The sequence below is a fragment of the Fundulus heteroclitus genome, chromosome 3 (assembly GCF_011125445.2).
Source record: "Fundulus heteroclitus isolate FHET01 chromosome 3, MU-UCD_Fhet_4.1, whole genome shotgun sequence".
In the NCBI taxonomy this organism is placed as follows: Eukaryota; Metazoa; Chordata; class Actinopteri; order Cyprinodontiformes; family Fundulidae; genus Fundulus; species Fundulus heteroclitus.
In genome coordinates, this window is record NC_046363.1 from 39,324,523 (window position 1) to 39,345,410 (window position 20,888).

Genomic DNA, 20,888 nt, shown 5'->3' on the forward strand with positions numbered 1-20,888 from the left:
GAATATAGGCTTCAGAATACAAAAGGTAAGACTCTTTCGAAATTTTTAAAATTTATCGTGATAAGTTTTTTCATCATATATTTTTTACTTGTTTTTGGAACAAAGAGGATGTTTCGGCTGAGAGACGCTCAAAACTCTGACTTTTACATACGGCCCACAGAGAAACCCATAATTTAAACTTTCACCATGACTATTGAAACAGCCTTGGTAAGAGTGACCTTAATTAGCTTTAGTTAAAATAATTATTTATTTTACAGTTGATGTGGAAAAGTTTAAAATGTTTTTATCTAGTTTGATGTCAAATAATACTATTTACAGTGAATCTTACTCTACTGGTTCTCAGTCAGGTTTTTTTAAATGATTTATTACTGATTTATGATCAATTACAACCTTTAGGCTGAAACTGAACTGCTTCTTCCAAGTAGACCTAGAAGAGACTGCTACAAGTCAGTGATTGGTTTTGGGAGGCTCTCCTCTCTGACAACATGAAAAAGCCTTTAAAAATAAGTAGAGTCTATTTATTCCCCTGTTTCCTCTCTACTGAGTAAGGGCTCGATGCTGAGTCTGATGAAGAGTAGGACAGTGATGGACTGACTCACATAGGACCATCAGTACTGAATTGTGCTTTACACATAAAGTTTCCTTGCCTTGCCTTGCCTTGCCTTGCCTTGCCTTGCCTTGCCTTGCCTTGCCTTGCCTTGCCTTGCCTTCTAAGGAACCCACTGAGAAATTCAGAAACCAGTGAAAGGAGGGTCAATGCCAGCCAGGCTGACGGTGACCTTCCCTGCTCAACAACAGCTGTTTTTAGAGACATTCTCTGTCCACAGTATCAGTAGATTGTTGGAATTACACCTGGTGAGGTTCAGTTCTGAGAGAGAGGTCTTAGAGAGAGGTCCCAGATTCCCAAAGGGACCTCCAAAGTAAAGGTGCCCAAGAGGGGCCAACACAGGAAATATGCCCCCCCCCCCCCACACACACACACACACACACACAGCAAGGGAAAAGGAGAGACGGCCCCAATGAAACCCCCCAGCCGGCACAATGCCGAAACCCACAAGAGCCACGTGGACGAGGCCGCGGGGATGAGGCAGTGGACTCCGCCAGCAGCCAGCTGCGCTGGAGTGGAACCGGCCTTGGGCCCTAGGGATCCGAGGCCCCTGGGGCGTTCCGCCCCCAGACATCAAGTTCCACCTATGCACCAGTGGGTCAAGGCACCAGCCAGCGGATTGGGGCAGGATGGGGGTGATGGGCTCCACACTCAGTGGAGAGTTGAGATGTCCTTGGGAGAAGGAGCAGTTCAGACCCAAACCTCCTTCCTCCTTCCCACCATAGTGCCCCCACGCACAACACACAGACTCAAAAAAACATTTGCATTTACCACTCCCATCCCATATTCCCACATCCACATCTCTCCACTTCTTTTATAATCCACCAGTCAGAATTTATGTAAAGTTTTTCCGTATATAAAAAGGTAATCTCATTTTTTTCTTCTCTCATTAACTTTATAACAGCCATGGAAGATTTCAAAAAGCTAATGATACTCACAGGTTAGTGTTTCTTCATGTCTTAACTGTCTGTGTCAAATGTAATTTTCTCTGAAGCACATTTTTCTTGGTGGGATCCCACCAAAACGTCAGCTAATGTTTATCTGTAAACTTCTAACTTCTCTTCCACAGGACTATGTTCTCATTGTCTCTGTGTGCATCAGCACCAGTACGTCTTATTTGACACTCCAAAAATCTGGAGTGAGGCCCAGAGCTACTGCAGAGAAACATGCATTGACCTGGCCACCATGGAAGACATGGTTGAGATGGATAGGGTTCTGAAAGCTGTTGCAGATAACTACAGTGATGCGGTGTGGATTGGGCTGCGAAAAGGAAGCAAGCCAATGTGGCACTGGTCTCTGACAGGCAAAGATTTCTACAAGGATGGAGAAAGAAATAACCTAAAATGGGGCTCATTAGGTGATTCTAACTGTGGTGATTACAGTGATGGAAAACTTTCTACAATCTCCTGTGCTGTCACAAAACTCCCAGTCTGCTTTGATAGTGAGTAATACTCTTGAATTTTTTGTCCTAATAACATGTAATGTTTAATCATGTTATTAATTATGATTTTGGAAACTCTAATTAAAAATTGTATTGGAACCCCGAACAAAAATCATCCACAACACACACACACACACACACACACATATACAGGACTGTCTCAGAAAATTAGAATATTGTGATAAAGTTCTTTATTTTCTGTAATGATATTAAAAAACTTTAAATGTCATACATTCTGGATTCATTACAAATCAACTGAAATATCGCAAGCCTTTTATTGTTTTAATATCGCTGATTATGGCGTACAGCTGAAGAAAACTCAAAATTCCTATCTCAAAATATTAGAATATTTCCTCAGACAAAGTAAAAAAAATAAATTATAACAGCAAAACATATATACATTTTCTGACCACGCGGGGGTTGCTGGTGCCTATCTCCAGTGTTCACTGGGCGAGAGGCAGGGTACACCCTGGACAGGTAATATATATATATATATATATATATATATATATATATATATATATATATATATATATATATATATATTTGAATCACAAACGCCTTGAATGACTAGAAACACACATCTACTTGCTAATAATTAAATGTACAATGCAAAACAATCAATTAAAAATAAGGGAGCAACTGAAAAATTATACATGTGGACCAGCACTTTCTAGACAAGCAATCCATATTGATTAGCTTAATAATTTTCAAACAGCACCAGTAATTTTTGTAAAATAAACACCCACTTTGAGTGTAAAGGCAGAAAGGAAACTCATGTGATAATCAATGTTTTTGATCAATGTTGGAGTAGCACCGGTCAGTGGGAAAAGAAAAAGCAGGCCGTGATGCAGTCGTGGTTTAGCATCTACTCTCTAGTTAGCTTCCCTGAACAAAGTCCCCCCAGAATGTGTTAATCAGCAGAGAGATTTCCGAGTTTTCTTTCTGAACCTTACTCCTGCGACCTGATCTAAGATGATGTTAAACAACGACTTAGTGGAAGGATGAACGGGAAATGCTGAAATTGCACCTGTTGTCCACATGATGGCATATCTGTGTGGATGATTAAATATTCAAAGACAAACAAAAACACTGACATCACTGCCTACTTGGTGAATACTATTGTTTTTGTTGTAAGAATCATGAAAAATTGTACAATTTCCCCTTTCAGAAACAAAACAAGGAAAAGCTCAGTACATCCTTGGTCAACAGCCAATGACTTGGACCGCTGCTCGAGATTTCTGCAGAAAAAGCTACACGGACCTCGTCAGTCTGAGGAATGATACAGAATACCAGACAGTCCAGGATCTGGCCAATGGAAAGGCAGTATATGTTGGTCTCTTCAGAGATCCCTGGGAATGGTCAGACCTGACTGACTCCTCGCTAAGGTACTGGAGGGAATACCAAACGGTAAATGCCGTAAATAATGAATATTGTGTTGCTTTGTTGAAGACTGATTCTGGTAAATGGGGAGACAGGAAATGCACAGAAGTGCATCCTTTCCTTTGCAAATGCAGTAAGTAAAAATAATTAACCAATGCAAATTTATAGCTATGGATAAACATGCAAAATGAAGAAGCATTTTAAATTGCTGTTATTTTGCCTGTTAGAAGAAACTAAACTGCAGGTCATAAAACTGAGGATCATACAGCAGGACTCACTTTTGGATCTAAATGACCCTGCTGTGCAAAACAGCATCTTGGAACAAGTAAGTCTTTCAAATGTTTATAAGTTAAGTGTAGGTATTGTTTCAATCAGCATAAAATATATGTATACATTGGTTTAAAGATATTGATGCTTTTTCTATTCCAGATGAAACAAAAGCTAAGTGAAAATGTAAATGGTGTCATTGGTCTTCAGTGGAAAAAACACTCTGATGGAAGAGTTTTCATTGTGGATGCTGAGGAACACAATCCATAAGAAGACCACAGGGGAATTGCTCAGAATCTGTCTTGATGATGTAAAATCCCACTAAGATGTGTGCTAAAAAAAACCATAACTGTTTTAGATGAAGCTTTGTTTTTGACTTGGAATACCACGTTTAGGATGTAATGTGACGAATATCTTCAATAACTCTGTGTGCAGTGTGCTTATTAGATTTTACAAGGCTCATTTTTAGCAGGAATCCCCGCATACAGTCTGCCAGTATATCCTGAGAACCTTACCTTTCATTGGATTTAGAGCTTCCTGTGTACATATAGGTATAAGTAAATATTTGCACCCATGAGACTAAAATGACTTTCAGTCATTACTATAATGTTCTGGTCCATAGGATTAAATACAATAACAATTGTTCTCAAACTTTGATATAAGTTCCATGCTGTCTTGACACCATTCAATTGGTTCCACAGTGGCGCAGTGGGTAGTGCTGTTTCCTTGCAGCAAGAAGGTCCTGGGTTTGAGTCTGGTCTTTGTGCATGGAGTTTGCATGTTCATATGAGGGTTATCTCTGGGTACTCTGGCCACAGTCCAAAAACATGGCTGTTAGGTTAATTGGCCTCTCAAATTCTCCTTAGGTGTGTGTGAATGGTTGTTTGTCTCTGTGTTGCCCTGTAACAGACTGGCAACCTGTCCAGGGTGTACCCTGCCTCTCACCCATTGAATGCACCAGCACCCCTTGAGGTCCCACAAGGGACAAGCATGATAGAAGATGGATGGATTCAGCTAAGAAGCCTAAACACCAAAATAGATGAGTGCTTCTAATACATCAACTTTTCTTTTAACCATCCTTACTCAGTGGTAATGAAGATTATTTCAAGAACTTCTCCAAAAAGTGAACCAGGACCAAATGCTGGCACCTCTAAAGCCAAGAGTTGGATCCAGACCAATATCAAACCCCATTAAATTGCCTCCAAGTTGTCCAGCTGTTAAATAACACAAGTAGAGATGGGCGGATCGATCCTAGGATCAATACTATCGATACCAACGCTGGTATTGATATTGAACAATATTCATTAAACAAGATCGATATTTTTTATTCTCTCCCGCGCACGCTGACTGCAGCAGATTCACCAGTCAGCATCTGTGTCATGGCACTCTGCTGCTCCTCCTCCCCTCTTGTACTGTCACATGGCTCAGCAACGCCAGCCAATCAGTACGCAGGCTCAGCCTGGCCCGGCCACTCTGCTTGACACACAAACAACTGCGCTGCTGCTTCTCAGACTCGGTGAGAGAGAGAGAGACCACAGGACCGGAAAAACATGAAGAGGGAAAGAAGCTTGGTTTGGCTATATTTTAATGCCGTAAATGAAACAACAGCAAGCTGTATGGTTTGTAAAGGTTAAATGCAATGGAAACACAACAAATTTATATAAGCACATGAAAAACCATGAGCAAGAAAACGTCGAGCGACAGAAACTGAAGAGAGGAGACGAGACTTCTGTCATTGCCCCGACAGACCCAGAGCCACAGACTGACGTCACTGACTGAGGCGTTTCAGTCCTCCAGACTCAGAGAACATCCAGGTAGATAAGAGTGGTCATCTTCAGCAGCAGTTCATGTTAACTTTCAAAGTAGATATTATCTATCATATGTTACTGGAGCCCACACAGAAAATGTAATTAAGACCTTGAAAGAACCCAATACATAAATCCTGTTAAAAAGTGTTATTTAAGATAAGATAACATTAGCTAATCCTTTATTTATCCCACACCGGGGAAAATTATAGGATTAAAGCAACAGGCAGGTGCACACAACACAGACAAAATTACATACGGATGAAAGATATAATATAAGGTAGATTAGGAAAAAAAACACTATGAACATAACATTATTATTATTCAATTGTAATAATAAAATAAAAATCACAAAAACACCGAAAGGTCAACAGTTTCATGATACATCAAGCTTAAACTAAATTAAATTAAAGTATCGGTATCGATATTGGCGATACTGACCCTGTATTCACTTGTTATCGGATCGATTAAAAATTCCCAGTATTGCCCACCTCTAAACACAAGATATTAGTAATGTATCACATACTTAGGTTTATGAAGTTTCTTCTGTGTCTTCTGCTTTTATTCAGAACCTTGAAATTAAAAATTTACAGTGTGCAGCTCCAGCTGAATGAAAATAAAGTCTAAGTCTCTAAGTATCCCCCTCCATTTTATAAATTTAAATGGGAAAGGAACATTCACAAGACTTTTATTTATGCATGGTGAAGATTTACAAAGATACACTCTTCTCTGAATGCAAATAAACTGCTTATTTCTGCTGCTATCACATTGTTTCAAACAGGCTGCAGCCATGTTAGGTTTTGAGGGAGGGGGTCTGTGAGAACCCGCTTTCTTTCTCTCTCTGACTTATTACTGAAATAGCTGTGTTTCCACAATTAAACACCTTCTTAACAATGACCAGCCGCTTTGACGTTTTCCAGTCAGGTTTCCGTGCTCACCACAGTACGGAGACCACCTTTGTCAAGGTTTTTTAAATGATATTCATATAAATGCAGACTATGGAAGAACCACAGTGCTGGTATTATTGTACCTTAGAGTAGCATTCGATGCTGTTGATCACTCCGTTCTGTTAGAGCACCTGGAAAACTGATGGCAGCACACAGGCCGTGAGGCTGTGAGGCATGTGTGCTGTGCTGTTCTAAATTTCGTAAAATGGTAAATGGACCACCTGTATAGCGCTTTAACAAGTCTAGCGACACCATTGAGCTTTACACTACTAATCAGTCATTCACACACAGATGGTGGTGAGTTATGTTAGTCAGTCTGCTCCAGGGCAGCCACAGCTGAGGCTGCAATACATCAGGTGAACACAACAACTGAGATGGTCGGAGCGGGGGATTGTTCCGGCAGAACAAACTCCTGCAACCCCTTACTTTTTAATCCTGAATAACATATTTTCTGTTATAGATTGTGGTTGCATTTCTACCTGCTGTTGCTTCTCTGCCTATATTTTTCTATTTTTATTTTTTACACTATGCGAGCGTTATAATAAAAAATCAAAATGTTGATTCTGACTCTTTTTTTATTGTTATTATTTTTATTAAACAGTCTTGTACAAACAAAAAGGCATTTGTACATCTGAATTATCCATATAAAAAATACTTAGAGGCAAAGGTGGAGTAAGATGGTAGAACAAAAAAAACAAAACAGATGACAAAAAGAGGAGAAGTAAACAAAAAACAAAGAATAAAAGATTACTAAAATAAATTAAGTTACACGGCTACCTGTTTTAATGCAACCAGATTGTATTCATTGATAATATTGAGAAGTTTTATAGCCTTGGAGTTTTGCATTACTTTAAATGCATTAACAAAGATGAGAAACTTGTTGAAAACCTCCCACAAAATTTTAGTCAATTTCTTAAACTTGGACTTGTGTATAAAATTTTCCCCCAAGTATATGAATAGTTTTCACCATGAAAGAGTTATTCCGGCATTCCACAATCCGTCCGTATATAATGTCATTCAGACGGAATTTCCCCAGCTGAGAAACTTTAGGATGTAACCACAAGACAATTTTCAGCCGAAAAGCATCTGAGAACAAACAGTGAAAGAATAAATGGCCAGTAGTTTCAATGTTATTTTCATAAAATTAACAACAGTTGGCTTCGAACCCAAAACAAACATGCAGAAAGTCTTTAGAAGAGTATATATATATATATATATATATATATATATATATATATGTATATATATATTATAAAAGAATTGCATATGTAGAATATGTACTGTGTCTTGGGGAAAGAATCGTAACACTGAATTTTTGTGAGACTGAATTACTATGCGGAAACTTTCTCGGAGACCTACATTTCCCACAAGCCCCTTTGCTGAGTTTTGCGGCTGCGCAATATCATTTGAAAACTTGCATGGTGAGGAGCGCTTTGGAGGAGAAAGGTAACGCAGCGAGCTAAACACAATGGCGACGGCGGCGACCTCGGCAGGCGGGACGGGCTCGGGCGGATCAGCCGCGGGCCCGGTTGGCGGCGGAATCGCCGTAGCGCGGAAGAAAGACGGAGGCCCTTCGACGAAATTTTGGGAAAGTTCCGAAACCATCTCTCAGCTTGAGACGGTGCGACTTTGGATCGGAAAGCACTACAAGAAGGTGAGCTAGCTGCTCTGGGTTCAGTGCTTTCTATGAAGGCCCGCGGCTCGTTGGCACAATGGGACGCTGCTGTATCCTCTACGTTTAGCCTCTCTGGCGCTAACTCCAGACCAAGTTTCCCCTGTTTGTGCTCACACCAACTTATTAAAGACTGTGTGCAGTGTGCGCAATTCTTTTAAAAATAAATAAATAAATAAATATTACGGCAGAATAACAGACACGCGCTGTAGTCACACGAGTGGTGCTGCAAATGAACTAAGCTAGCATAGCTACGGCTAGCTCTCCAACCTGCTCGGGCGGTCTATTTTAAACGGCAAACACGGTGTTGGAGAAATGTTTCAAAGACGTGCGGTACCCGGGCTTGCCTGTCGGGTTTTATTATGGAAAGTCACATTGGACACTTTAGTTGGTTAAAATCCAAAATGAATACGACAAATCCAATACGACGTGTGTCAAAAGGCCCCAGGAGCTAACGGAAAAGTCACGGGACAGCGTGCATACACGTCGAATGGGTAAAATGTGCGTTCATCCATTTTTTAAAATAAATAAAACCCGGGATTAAATCCGGTCCGCAGATCAATTTGCACAGTTTGACAACCCCAGTTGATAGGCTCGGTTCCCCCACTTCAGCTAGCCAAACAAAGAGTCTTCCTCCATAACGCTCCGCATCAATAAACCTGCATTGTAACAATCTAATATTTAAATTAAACAACACACGGAATTGACTGGATTCCTTTAACTCCTTTAACTTTTACTGCTGCAAAACAAAAACATAATATAAGGAAGTCGTTTGCTCATGCCCCGGGAGTGAAATATAAGTGTTTCCTTTGCGATGAACAGGTCTGCTTGTCATATTTGTCCCCAAAAAAAGGTAATATGTGGATGTAGACTTGTATCTCAAACCTGGAAAATAATAATCCTTGACAAACAGGGTGGAGTTGGTGCAATTTATCGTCGCAACGCAGTCAAATCAGCCTACTGAAGTGTCCTTGAGCAAGTGGCAGTAGGCTTTTACAGTGATGTTGTTTTGTTAGTTGACCTATTTGTGCATGCAGACAAATATTCTAAAGACAGTGGTTTGTCCTATGAATTGAAAAGTGTTGAAGAAGAAATGTCCAGATCAGAGTTATTGCTTTACTAATTGCATCTGTTAATGTTTCCCCCCCCCCCCCCCCCCAAAAAAAAAAAATAAGGTTTTCACATATTTTGCTATTTAGATCTATATATGGTTCTCTCACTTAATAATAGTAATAACCTTGCTGTGAAGGGTTAGTGACGCAGTGATTATAATTTAGTGGCTGATTTAAGATATCTGGGGTTTGTAACCCATCTTCGACCTGCTAAAACAAATTTGAGCCAATTTGGATTTCTCTTTAAGGCAAGTCAAAGTGTTTTACATGCTTAAAAGTAACCTAGGGATATTAAAAAAAGAATAAAAGCAAGTTGGAATAAAATGTAGAAAAATTTAAACCAAATAAAACATGGGGAAAATGGAAACTAAAAGCAAATATTAATGATTTTAAAAACAGCTAGACTGCAAAGTTAAACCAATGTTTGAGTAAACGGATTAACCAGAACAGTCAAAGGCAATCCTAAACAAATGTGTTTTTAAATCTTGATTTAAAAGAAGAGGTTTGATATATCTGTCTCTATGTGTATATTCCAGATAGATTAGAGATTTGTGATGTCTGACAAGAGTTTATAACGCAGCACGTTCATTAAGTGAGGTGAGACACTCAAATGGATAAAAACAGAATAGCATTGCAGTGCTTTGCTCAGCCTCCCTGTTATTTGCATAAAGTTTTGCCCCTGTGCTCTTGCAGCCTGAATGAACTTGAAACATGCCTTGATATATTGTTGAAATTACTATTTTTGTTAAAATTGTTACCCACACATCAGCGATACTTAAATGGTCTAGCTTTAGTGTTTGTCGCTCATATCGGCGTCCAGAACGAGGTTGGTTGGGTGACCTGGTTACAAAGATGTTGGATTGTTTTAACTTTGTGGCTGGCTGCTTTGGATCGGCTGCATCGGTCAGGGCGGATCTAACTGAAAATCCAGCTGATTTTCTCAGAACATCTCTGGTTTTCACTGGTGACTGAAGAAAATATGGAATATTTTTTCAAAATTCATGTGTTTCAGTGGGGCTGGGCAATGTGGTCCAAAAATAATAAATGTGTTTTTGGGCTGAATCCTATTATACAATATTTATCTTGATATGTTTGTCTTTTCATAAAGTAATCATTAAAAAGGCATCTCTGAATCCAAGATTTATTCCAAATGTCCCACAGGCACATTTTTTTAACAACCAGCTGTGGATAAACAGATGAGAAACAGCTAAAAAAAATAACCTATTACAATGCGTAGAAGTATAAACATAACATAAGATAGACCATCTCGATATAAATTAAATCCCCTTTAAAAAAAAAACACAATATATGGCCCAACTCTGTGTTTTAGCGCTGTTTACACTCGTACTGAAGCTTTCTGATCAGCTTGCACCTGCATTCTGGATTCAAACTGAGCTTTAGTTATAAAATAAGGATTGTTAGTCTCCTAATATCTGGTTTATACATGTGATCTGGGCAAGAAAAAAAGTTTTAGAAATGATGGTGTGGTCGGTTTCTTCATGCATTCCTTTAATTGCTTTCTTTGCTCAAAATCACAATTTTTGGACCCTTTTTTGTGGGTTTTTCACATCTGTCGCGCTTTGTTTTTGTTCTGTCGCTATTTAAACTTTCACTGAAAGCTGAGAAGATGAGGACTGGGTGTTACACTGTGTGGGCAGCTGTGGCTGCTAAGATAGCTCACCACCGTCGGGGTGTGAACAGGTGAATGACTGTAGTGTAAAGCGCTTTGAGGTCATCGGATTTGTTAAAGCGCTATAAAAGCACAAGCCATTTACCATTTAAGAGACAATATTTAGGTCAGTATGGCTTTGGTTGGCCTTCCTTTGAATTTTGTTGTCTTAATGTTTTTATCGCAGATTAATTTGCCTTGATTATTGACGCATTTACTTGAAACATGTGAATGCATTTTTTTTTATTTTTTTTTACAAAAAAATTATAAATACAAGCTATGTTTGCTTGATTCTCAATATGTTTGTCTTTGTGTCCCACCAGTATGTCCAAAATGACTCCCCGTCTAGTAAATCCCTGGCTGGCCTCGTGGTCCAGCTGCTCCAGTTTCAAGAGGATGCGTTTGGGCGCAGGGTCAACAATCCCCCTCTTACCAAGCTACCTGTAAGCACACGCGCGCTCCACGTGAAAAGAAACCTTAGCTTGCCACAGACACCTGTAGCCTGGGTATCAGAAAACAGCACTGTTCATGCTCCTTCTCCCTGTCTAGGCCAAGTGTTTCCTCGATTTCAAGGCAGGAGGTACGCTCTGCCACATCCTGGGATCGGTCTACAAGTACAAAAGCGAACAGGGCTGGTAAGTAAACAGCTCACTTCACGAACTGGAACAGATCACAACGTACCCAGATCCATAGGGGTTGCTGTGATCCATGTGGCTTTTGATGGGTGTTGATGCATTTTTGCTGATAAATGCTCTAAACGTTGGGATTACATTGTTAGGAACTGCTAATAAAAACAATCCTGATGTCTAATTCGTTTATTTGTCTGTGACGGTTTGTTCCTGCAAGAATTCAAAAGACTAAGCGAGCATTTCTGTGCCCGCTGACTTTTTTTTTCTCCCACTATTTTTATTTTTAATCTCTTCTGATAACCACCATTAGGAGGAGATTTGATCTGCAGAACCCGTCACGGATGGACCGGAACGTGGAAATGTTCTTAAATGTAGAAAAACATCTGGTTCAGGTAAGAGCAACGGAGTGTGGACAAAGGCTACTGGCTGGCGCGTGTTGTTTACAGAAAACGTGTCTTCATTTAGCGTTTGGTTTCCTAAAAACTGTTTGCTTGTTTGTAGAATAACTGCTTGACCCGGCCGCTCGTCTACCTGTCGCCAGAGGTTGAGCAAAAACAAGCCAACAAACTCAAAGACATCATCAAAAGGCACCAGGTGAGCTTGGGTCAAAGCAGGAAATGCTAATTATTTGGGAAATAAGTCTTAAAACCAAAGGCTGATGTGCTTGTAGCCTCTATCTTAATGCTATTTTCTTTCCATCTCTGCAGGGTTCAGTCACTGAGGATAAGGCAAAGGCAACTCATCACATTTACCCTTCTCTGACACAGCAGGAAGATGGTTGGTTTGAAATCTTCCTGGCTCCCAGATTCTCAAGTTAATTGAATAAAATGTATTAGATATGTTAAAAATAATTTTTTGTTCTCTATACAACTCAGCTGCTTTAAGATGTCAGGGAATGTGTGTCTTTAATTACAAACAAATGTACCTAATAGTGGTTTAAAAGTAGATTAATGTAATTTTTTTACCAGCATAGATGCATTATTTTTCAGAATATTAGTCACATTTATTTAGAAATTTATTTCACAAAATCCAAGACTGTAAAATGACATTTAATCTGGTAAAACAATTTATTCAATCACACAACTGCATCCACAACCAGCTGAATAACAGGAAACATACCTGGGAGGATGAATTGGGTAAATTAGCATAACAAGCCAGTAATTCCAACCTGGAAAGTTCTCGTTCAGAGCGTGAAAGGTGTCAAATTTACACTGAAATTAGACCATGAGCATAACGGTGCTACGTGCTAAGCTAACAGTACGACACGGATGTTTCAGAGCAACATAATGCTAACGTTCATCAGCGACGTTGTAAACCACCCGGACAACAGACCTGTAAGCTAGCGCTAGCTGTAATTAGCTTCACAGACAGCCCAATAACAGAGTTCTGTCTCAGTCTGGGCTTTCCTTTCAAGCGGCACCGCTCAACGCTCTGCTGCGTGAATGCAGACTGAAACAGCAAATCAACATACAAACGTGTTCAGTCTTTGTTGTCTATAATTTAATGTAAAAAATACATTTTTAAGTGATGCAGGATATAGTTTTGAAAAGCTTAGAGCGCCTTCTTGTGTCTATAAGCAGTAATGTTTACTCCTTGGTTCATGTTGGTCAGTATGATTTACCATTTAAAAATTCCAAAAAAAAAGGTAAAAAACAAAGCAACTGGACTTGTTTTCTGTAGTTGAAGACGTTTTGCTTCGAAAGCGAAAAGTCTTCAACTACGGAAAACAAGTCCAGTTGCTTTGTTTTTTACCTTTTTTTTTTTTTTTTTTTGTAATGACCATGACCTGGGGGACTGAGAATCTTGACCAGCACATTTAAAAATTGACATTTAAGTCGCAGGATCACTCATACAGTGAAAAAAAAGATGACCTATTGTCCGAAAAATACGGTAATCTTGTTACAAAAGAATAATTGTACTTGTAGAGTTTCAACGCTGGTTTCTGTGTGTCTTTCAGAGGAGTGGCTGCGTCCCGTCATGAGGAAGGACAAGCAGGTTCTCGTTCACTGGGGCTTCTACCCAGACAGGTGAACAAGACCGGCTACTGAGAAGATCAGATACTTTTTTTTATCCCCACACCTCCATGTTTTCTGGATCATATTTCACATATTTATTTTAAGTGGGATTTATTTTTTTAAAACAATTATTCAGTCCACGTTGATTTTTATATGTAAATTAAACACCTGACAAGCACTTTTCGCTGCGTTCCTGACCGAAGACTGTTAATGTTTTGTTAGCTATGACACCTGGGTGTCGGGCGGTGAGGTGGACGGCGACGTGGAAGATCCTCCCAGCACCGAGAAGCCCTGGAAGGTGAGATCTCACCTTCTATGAACACGTCTTAGTTTTACAAAGAGATATTAATTCACTGACTGTTTTGTGTCAAATTAGTTGTTTTTGTACATAGAAACTGTTCTTTGTCCTGTTTAAAGTAATTTCATGCTATCAAACATGTTTTAGTCAAACTAGTTCCTGCAACAGATAATTTTATTACAGCCTCCACAAAATTAAGTGGCACAGAAAAAGTTCTTTAGTAGACCAGTTTGCTGTCTCATTTTACAGCTTTTGTTATAGTATAACTAAGTGTGTCACTAGAGAAAATATTAAAACTGGATTATATGGTAAAGATTCATACAATCAAAATATAAAAATGTACAAAAGTTATTGAACCCATTTATTTGTATTTTTTTTCTTGATCTTTTGCAAAGAATTGCAAAATTATTCTAAAACAAATGTTAGCATCTCAGGGAATTATTTGTGCATTACATTGTTTTATTTATTTTTTACTTTGCTCTGTGAATCGCCTGCTGCTTCTCCTCTTTTTAACATGAACATCTCATTAATATTATCTGAATATGCTGTATTATCAACCATTGGACCGTATGTTTCCCCCTTCTGATAGGTTGTTCAGCTTAATCTTAAATGTTTGTCTTTTTGCATTTCTGGGAGTCTGCTCTAGGAACGCTCATTCTTGCTTATTCTGTTTCTGATTAATGTCTATGTACATTCAGAGCCCACAGCCCACCAAAACTTAATTATGGCTGCATGATGATAATAAAACGTTTTGGATTCTAAAAGCTGTTGAAATCCAACAACAAAGTCAAATAGTTTCATTAATACTTTAATGTCGGCTGGTTGAGTTTATTATCCCTTATCAGATTCATTACTTGTTAATAACGGTTTTGTGGTTGTTTTTAATTTGTTAAACATTACGTCTTGTTTCTGCTCACTAGGTTCACGCCAAGTGGGTTTTAGACACGGACGCCTTCAACGAGTGGATGAACGAAGAGGATTACGAGGTGGACGAGAACAAAAAGCCCGTCAGCTTCCGACAGAGAATCTACCCCAAAGAGGAAGAGGTAGGTTTATGTCCCGGTTTTTAAGGCATTAAGCTTCAGAGCATGCTTGGATATTTTTTTTGCCTGTAGCCTTGCCGTCGCTCTTCGTCGTCGTCCTTCTCCACATCCGGTTTCTGTCTGTTGCTCACCTTTTTTCAAGCCTTTCCTCGCACGTCGTCCACTTGTGATTAAGTTCAGGGTTCCTGTCCACGTTAATACAGGCTGCATTCAATGTTTCTTTTTATTATTATTATTATTATTATTATTATTATTATTATTATTATTATTATTTTGGGGTGATTAAAAGCTTGGCTAACTACTTCGTTGTGTTTCAGTTTTCTTGGGATTTAATGGACCAAACTTAGCTGCAGAATGTTAACCTGTCTACAGAACCATTGTTAGACAATAAAGGGGACTAATTTGTGGTAGGGCAGTGTACAGGAACCCTGTCTGTCTCCTCCACCACCCACCAAAGCATCCCCCCCCCCACCCTGTTGTTGTTCTCCCCCCGCTTCCCCTCCTTGTGTGTGCGACCGTTCCATCCTTCTCATTCTGCCGCTCTTTCTCTCATCCTCCATCCCTCGCTCCCTGCGCTGCACGGGGTTTGTCTGATCAGTCTTCCCGTACACCCGATCGCAAGGAGCGCAAGGCCAACTCTGCTGGCAAGAAGAGGAGGCGCTCGCCCTCGCCGCCCAGCACCCCCGCCGAGTCCCGGAAAAAAGGAGGAAAGAAGGGGTAAGGGAGACGTTTTGATGAGTTGTCTACAGTCTGGATGTTTTTCTGTGGCTTGATGAGCATCTGATTTAAAAGCGCCTGCAGAATGGGGTTCGACTGATTTTGGTCAATAAAATAAACTAAATGGTTGAACTGTAATGGTGAGGTTAGCTCAGGTTTTAAGCTTCTTTTAACGCTTAATTGGACAACTCAGAATAGGGATGTACGATATTTATCGGGCCGATAAAATATCGGCCGATTTGGTGGAATTTTTTTATCGGCCCGATTTAGTAAATTTTTTCGATTTAAAAATAGCCGATAAATTAATACAATCTGGTGGAATTTTATTCAGGCAGATTAGCCCCAAAGCGGGACAAGACCTGTGGGTTTTGCGTTCCTTACTATCAGGACCCGGGCTTGGCTCCGTTATTGCCTGATTATTAATAAACAAACGTACCATCTCTCCCAAGATGGTATGTTGGTACATATAGTTTCATGTTCGCAAAATATTTGACTTGACTCCACAAATACCTTTGCAAATAGTCTTCTGAACATTTTTTAAGAATTTGCACTTTTCTTTTGACCTTTGCTGTGGTTATGTTTGAGGGTGAACTTTACTTCTTGACTTCACAAATGTCTTTGGAGTTAAGCCATAGATCTGTTCAGTATTTTTCAAGGGATGCTCTTTGTATTCTGAATTGATTTGTGTCTTTTGTTATTTAAAGCAAATTCCCACTTTTTTTGTGTGATGGCATAACAAAATAAACATTTAAAGAGCCAAAACATTTTGTTTGCTGTCATAGATAAGCCAGAGTTACTAAATAATTTGTTTTTCATAGCTACATCCAGCTCAAGCTGTGATTAAGCAATGACTATATTGAATATGAACTAATCGGTATCGGCCATGAAAAACAGAAAATTATCAGTTATCGATATTGGTTTAAATTTTTAATATTGTGCATCACTAACTCAGAAGGTTGCAGCTGGTTTCGACTGACCCTTGATCTTTCTCAGGAACCCGGGGCCTCACTGGAAGAGACGGGGACACAGAGGAGAGGAAGAGGACACCGAGGAGGACATGACCAAAGACATGGATGACTCCTCTGCCGGCGCCAGCATGGAGGATGGTTGCGTGTCCAAGAACGGTATGTCAGCTGCTTAAGGGCAGCATAAAAACAAGAGACTCTGGTTTCTGTATCGCATGATTGTTTTAGCCATGATATAAATGGCAGGAAGTTTTTTTTGTTTGTTTTGTTTTTTCTGATTTTGTTTTGTCGCATAGTTGATACTCTAGCCGACCTTTATTATAAGAAAACAAAAGTGTTTTATGTAATGAGCCTTGAGCATCTTGGCTCCTTTAAAAAAAAAAAATATCAGGTCCAATGTGGGCAGCAAGGCCAGTTACGGTCCGCCCACTTGGCTATTATCTATATATTACTGACATGCAGAGGATGAATGACAGTTTAACTATTAAACCGTCTTTTGTAAATGCAGTATTGGACTCTGATGTTGCCATGCCGAGATTTAAAGTGTTGTGCCGCTTTACTGTTCCAACCTCCATCCACACGGCTCCCAAACGTGTCGCCGTCTAATAGTTTTAGTAATCCAACATTATAACGTTGCTTAAAGCTTTAAATTGTGAAATGATAATGAAACCATAAACGTGACAGGACTATTAACTTCCATTGTGATCGAAGGAAAGACAACATGGTGTCTTCTCCTTCCTAGAGCTTTTGTCTCTGGATCCAAAACCCAACACAGTCACAAGTTTTTGGCATTGCTGGCATCCCGTGCTTGGTTGCCTAAAGCGCTTGCAGAGCTTGCGTCACTATGTTGGTGTAAAATTTAAAAAAATTCCCACTTCATTGACCCTTGCTGCTGCCTGCCCTTCTGTGTTCCTACACGCCAGGCAAGTCAGAGGCTTTCAGCCTTGTGCTCCGGCTCACACGCTTACTAATGACATCCTACACATTTGTATCAGGAGGACAGTTTGTAACTGGAACTGAAAAACATTTTTTTTATGCCTTTGTATTTAGAGGTTCCACTGTTTGTATATTTTTACACATTGTCCACCGCAATTGAGGTCAAAATATTAGCTGTGTGTTTCAAAAACGGTCCTTGAAACCTGTTTAGGCTCTAAGGAATCTGATATCTGAGCGAAGTTAGTCGTCTCTTTTTAGAGCTACGTCTACGGCGGCCCTGAATCCTTTCTAACCATGATATGTAATTTCCGAACCGATTCCTCATGTAATACAACTTAAATCCTTCACAACTTAACCCCAAAACATATGCGGTGGTGCAAAAACACGTCAAATACAAACAAGTGCAATAACCTGGTTACAAAAGTGTGCCCCTCCAGTAAATAAATACTTTGATGGTTAAATTTCCTTCAGTCTCCTTCATGCCTTCAATCAACTCTAGAGTCTCCAATGAACATAAAATAATGTTGACTCTTGATACGATTAGCATTTTTTAGCCAAAGCCATAGTTTACAGAAAAGTTTACAAAAAGGAGCCCATAGTCAGTACAGAAGCCTGTTCTTCTGGAGAAAACACTCACGCTTGGCTGCTTTTTTGGGTAGATAGGTCGTTCTGAGCTGAAAGAAGCAAGCTCAGTTTTAAAAGCCATGTTGAGGACAAACGGCGCTAAAAATCCCCAAAGATACGCCTCTTTTACAGTTAAACATGGTGGTGGCAGCATTATACTGCAGGGTCCTCTTCGGATGGTCAGAAATACTTTATTGATCCCAAAGGAAAATTAAAATGTTGTTGTAACTCATATTATGCAGGTTTCTTCATAGGCTTGTAGTAGTAAGCCTCTGCCTGAAGGCACTCTGTATGACAGTCTGACGAAGGGGATCTCCATGTTGTCTGTGATGTTGTTCGTTTAATGAATAGTCCTTCTCTGTACAATCATCTGCAGAGGTTTTAGAGGAGTCCACAGAACAGAACCGGCCTTCTTTATTAGCTTAGTGAGCTTTTTTTTTTCTTTTTCTTTTTTTTAAGTCACTGGCTTAATTTGGCAGCTTTAAAGATTTCTTTTGCGAGCTAAAGACTATAAATGCTGCCAAGTCATGGCATGTGGCATGCTGATAAACTCCTTCCAAGACTAAATTAAAACATGCTTTAACAAAGTATTGCTTTAATGTTGTGTACGCTAATGCAAACCAGGTTATTGCAGCTTTTAACTTTTTTTGTTGTTGTTGTTGTCAGTTGAGTTGTAAATGATGTTTGGCGCTTTAAAAGTGTAAAATGTTTTATCGTGCTTTTTTTTTGTCTACATCTCAGAAAGCTGGTATTCTATAACTGGGTTTTTGAGCACGGATAGTTAAATGTTCGCACTAGTTTCTATTCAAGGGACAATTTATTTTTCTGGGTTTCCAAACCTGCTTATCAATGTTTTTTGTTCTTACCTCTTTATCCTTCATTTTTGAGAAAGAAATAAAAACCTTATCACCTTGTAGGAGGGAGATTAAAAATGTCATCCTCCAACTCCAAGATTAGGTCTGACAAAGTCTGCGCTGCAGCCCAAAGCTGTTTTGTCTTCTCCCTTGATGTCTGATTTCAGGATTCACTATAATGCCACACACACACCTTAATATGCTCCTCTGTTTTTTTTTTGTTTTTTTTTGTTAAACCAAATCCCAGTTGTGGTGTCCCACTTTGGTCCCCCCCCCCCCCCCCCCCCCAAAAAAAAAAAGAAATAATTTTTCTCTCTGAGCACACACTAATTTGTTCTATTTTAGGCTCCTCTTATTTCTTTCCCGTTTCGGTTCATGTTGGTTAATACCTCCGTGCCCGCGGCTGAACTATGCTGTCTGAAGGTTTTTTTTATTTTTTATTTTAATCTTTTATCTCCCAGCCCAGTGTTTCACTTGGTTCATCTTTCTCACTTCTGTTCCATGCACAGCTAATTCAAAAAAAGACAGTGAAAATACTCCAGTCAAGGGAGGGAATATGGCAGATTTGGGTTTGTATCCTAACTGGATTTGCATGCTTAGTCGTGTACTTAATAACATAATTGAGTTTAATCATTTTAAAAGGTCGCCTTTAGCTCTGCTGCGTGTCTAACGTAAAATGTATTTGTATTTTCCCCAGACGACGTCGAAGATGATTCTGTGCTGTCCGGAGGAAAGGTCCGTTTTTGTCTTTTTTTTTTTTTTTCCATATTAAACTTAAAGTTGTCAGTAAACATATTAATCAGTACCTTTTTAAAATAATTGTTTTCAGTTCCTGTGAATGAAATTTAAACTCTAATAAAATCCCTATTTTTAATCTATGCTAGGAAGTTTGTGTTAAACTGGTTCTTCTGTTTTTATGGCTTGGATGGGATGTTAAATTTACACCAAGAAACTAAATGTAGCATCATAATTTAGAAAGCCGTCTCTGTCTGCAGGATGACGATGAACAAGGCAAGGGAGAAATCTGTAGGATGGATGCCGGAGAGGACAACGTAACTGAGCAGACGCACCACATCATCATTCCCAGCTACGCTGCCTGGTTCGACTACAACAGGTCAGTTCTCTAATGTTGGTTCATTTAGTCTAAAAACATGATTTGATCAATCAACCGGACACAGATGAAAAGCTGCGGACTTTTTGAGAGTCAAAAATAAAGTTGTATTTGGAAAATTGAGTTTTTGAGTTAGTTTGTCGTTTTCTTTTAAATTTCTTTTAAATTATTTAAAGGAGTCATACCACCTGTATATTCGGTACATATCCAGCTGTAAATTTAGTTCACAATACTAGTTATCTATATATTATATTTATAGGACAAATCTATCAGTAAAATTCTGTTTTATAATAGTATCCATCTCTATATTTATTCAGTAAAAACCCATGTCCTGTACTTATTGAACCATTATTTATCCTGCACTTGCTGCTATTGCACTTCTGGTTAGACCTAAAGTGCATTTCGTTGCCTTGTACCTGTGTAATGACAATAAAGTTGAATCTAATCTAATCTAATAACCTGGTATTTTACATATACTATCCTTCTGTAAATGTCTTTAAATTAATGTTTAGTCATTTTTAGGAGAAAAATGTTTAAAATGCAGCTCATTCTAACCCTTTTTTTATACCCCTTTTTATTTCGCGGCATAATAAGGGTAATTTTACAAGTGGATTCCTTTATTTAATGTTTTTTTTTTTTTCACTGGATCTTGGACCTTTCTTCATTGTTTCATTGGGAGATGCTAATAGCTGTTAGCCACTTCCTTGTTTTATCCCCTGCTGTGCTTCCTCTGTTATTAAAAATAAAGACGAAAGGCTTTATTTACTAACAAGTTGAGCAAAAACAAAGCATA

At 39.1% G+C, this 20,888-nt stretch overlaps 1 protein-coding gene across 6 annotated transcripts in view; it reads left to right on the top strand.

The window, feature by feature from the left end:
• Positions 1 to 7,852: 7,852 nt before the first annotated feature.
• smarcc1a (SWI/SNF related, matrix associated, actin dependent regulator of chromatin, subfamily c, member 1a) overlaps positions 7,853 to 20,888 on the top strand; it is a 28,653-nt gene continuing 15,617 nt past the window's right edge. For 2 of the 6 annotated variants that reach the window (XM_036135364.1, XM_036135365.1), the window contains exons 1-14: positions 7,853 to 8,104; positions 11,227 to 11,346; positions 11,453 to 11,538; positions 11,843 to 11,924; positions 12,034 to 12,126; positions 12,240 to 12,309; positions 13,490 to 13,559; positions 13,770 to 13,845; positions 14,766 to 14,891; positions 15,487 to 15,605; positions 16,599 to 16,729; positions 19,494 to 19,553; positions 19,682 to 19,719; positions 19,980 to 20,098. In XM_036135364.1, coding sequence (XP_035991257.1) covers positions 7,919 to 8,104; positions 11,227 to 11,346; positions 11,453 to 11,538; positions 11,843 to 11,924; positions 12,034 to 12,126; positions 12,240 to 12,309; positions 13,490 to 13,559; positions 13,770 to 13,845; positions 14,766 to 14,891; positions 15,487 to 15,605; positions 16,599 to 16,729; positions 19,494 to 19,553; positions 19,682 to 19,719; positions 19,980 to 20,098 — 1,376 coding nt within the window. In that variant the 5' untranslated portion in view covers positions 7,853 to 7,918. The remainder of the gene's footprint in view (positions 8,105 to 11,226; positions 11,347 to 11,452; positions 11,539 to 11,842; positions 11,925 to 12,033; positions 12,127 to 12,239; positions 12,310 to 13,489; positions 13,560 to 13,769; positions 13,846 to 14,765; positions 14,892 to 15,486; positions 15,606 to 16,598; positions 16,730 to 19,493; positions 19,554 to 19,681; positions 19,720 to 19,979; positions 20,099 to 20,888) is intronic. The other 4 variants (XM_036135366.1, XM_036135369.1, XM_036135367.1 and 1 more) reach the window with 2 other exon arrangements.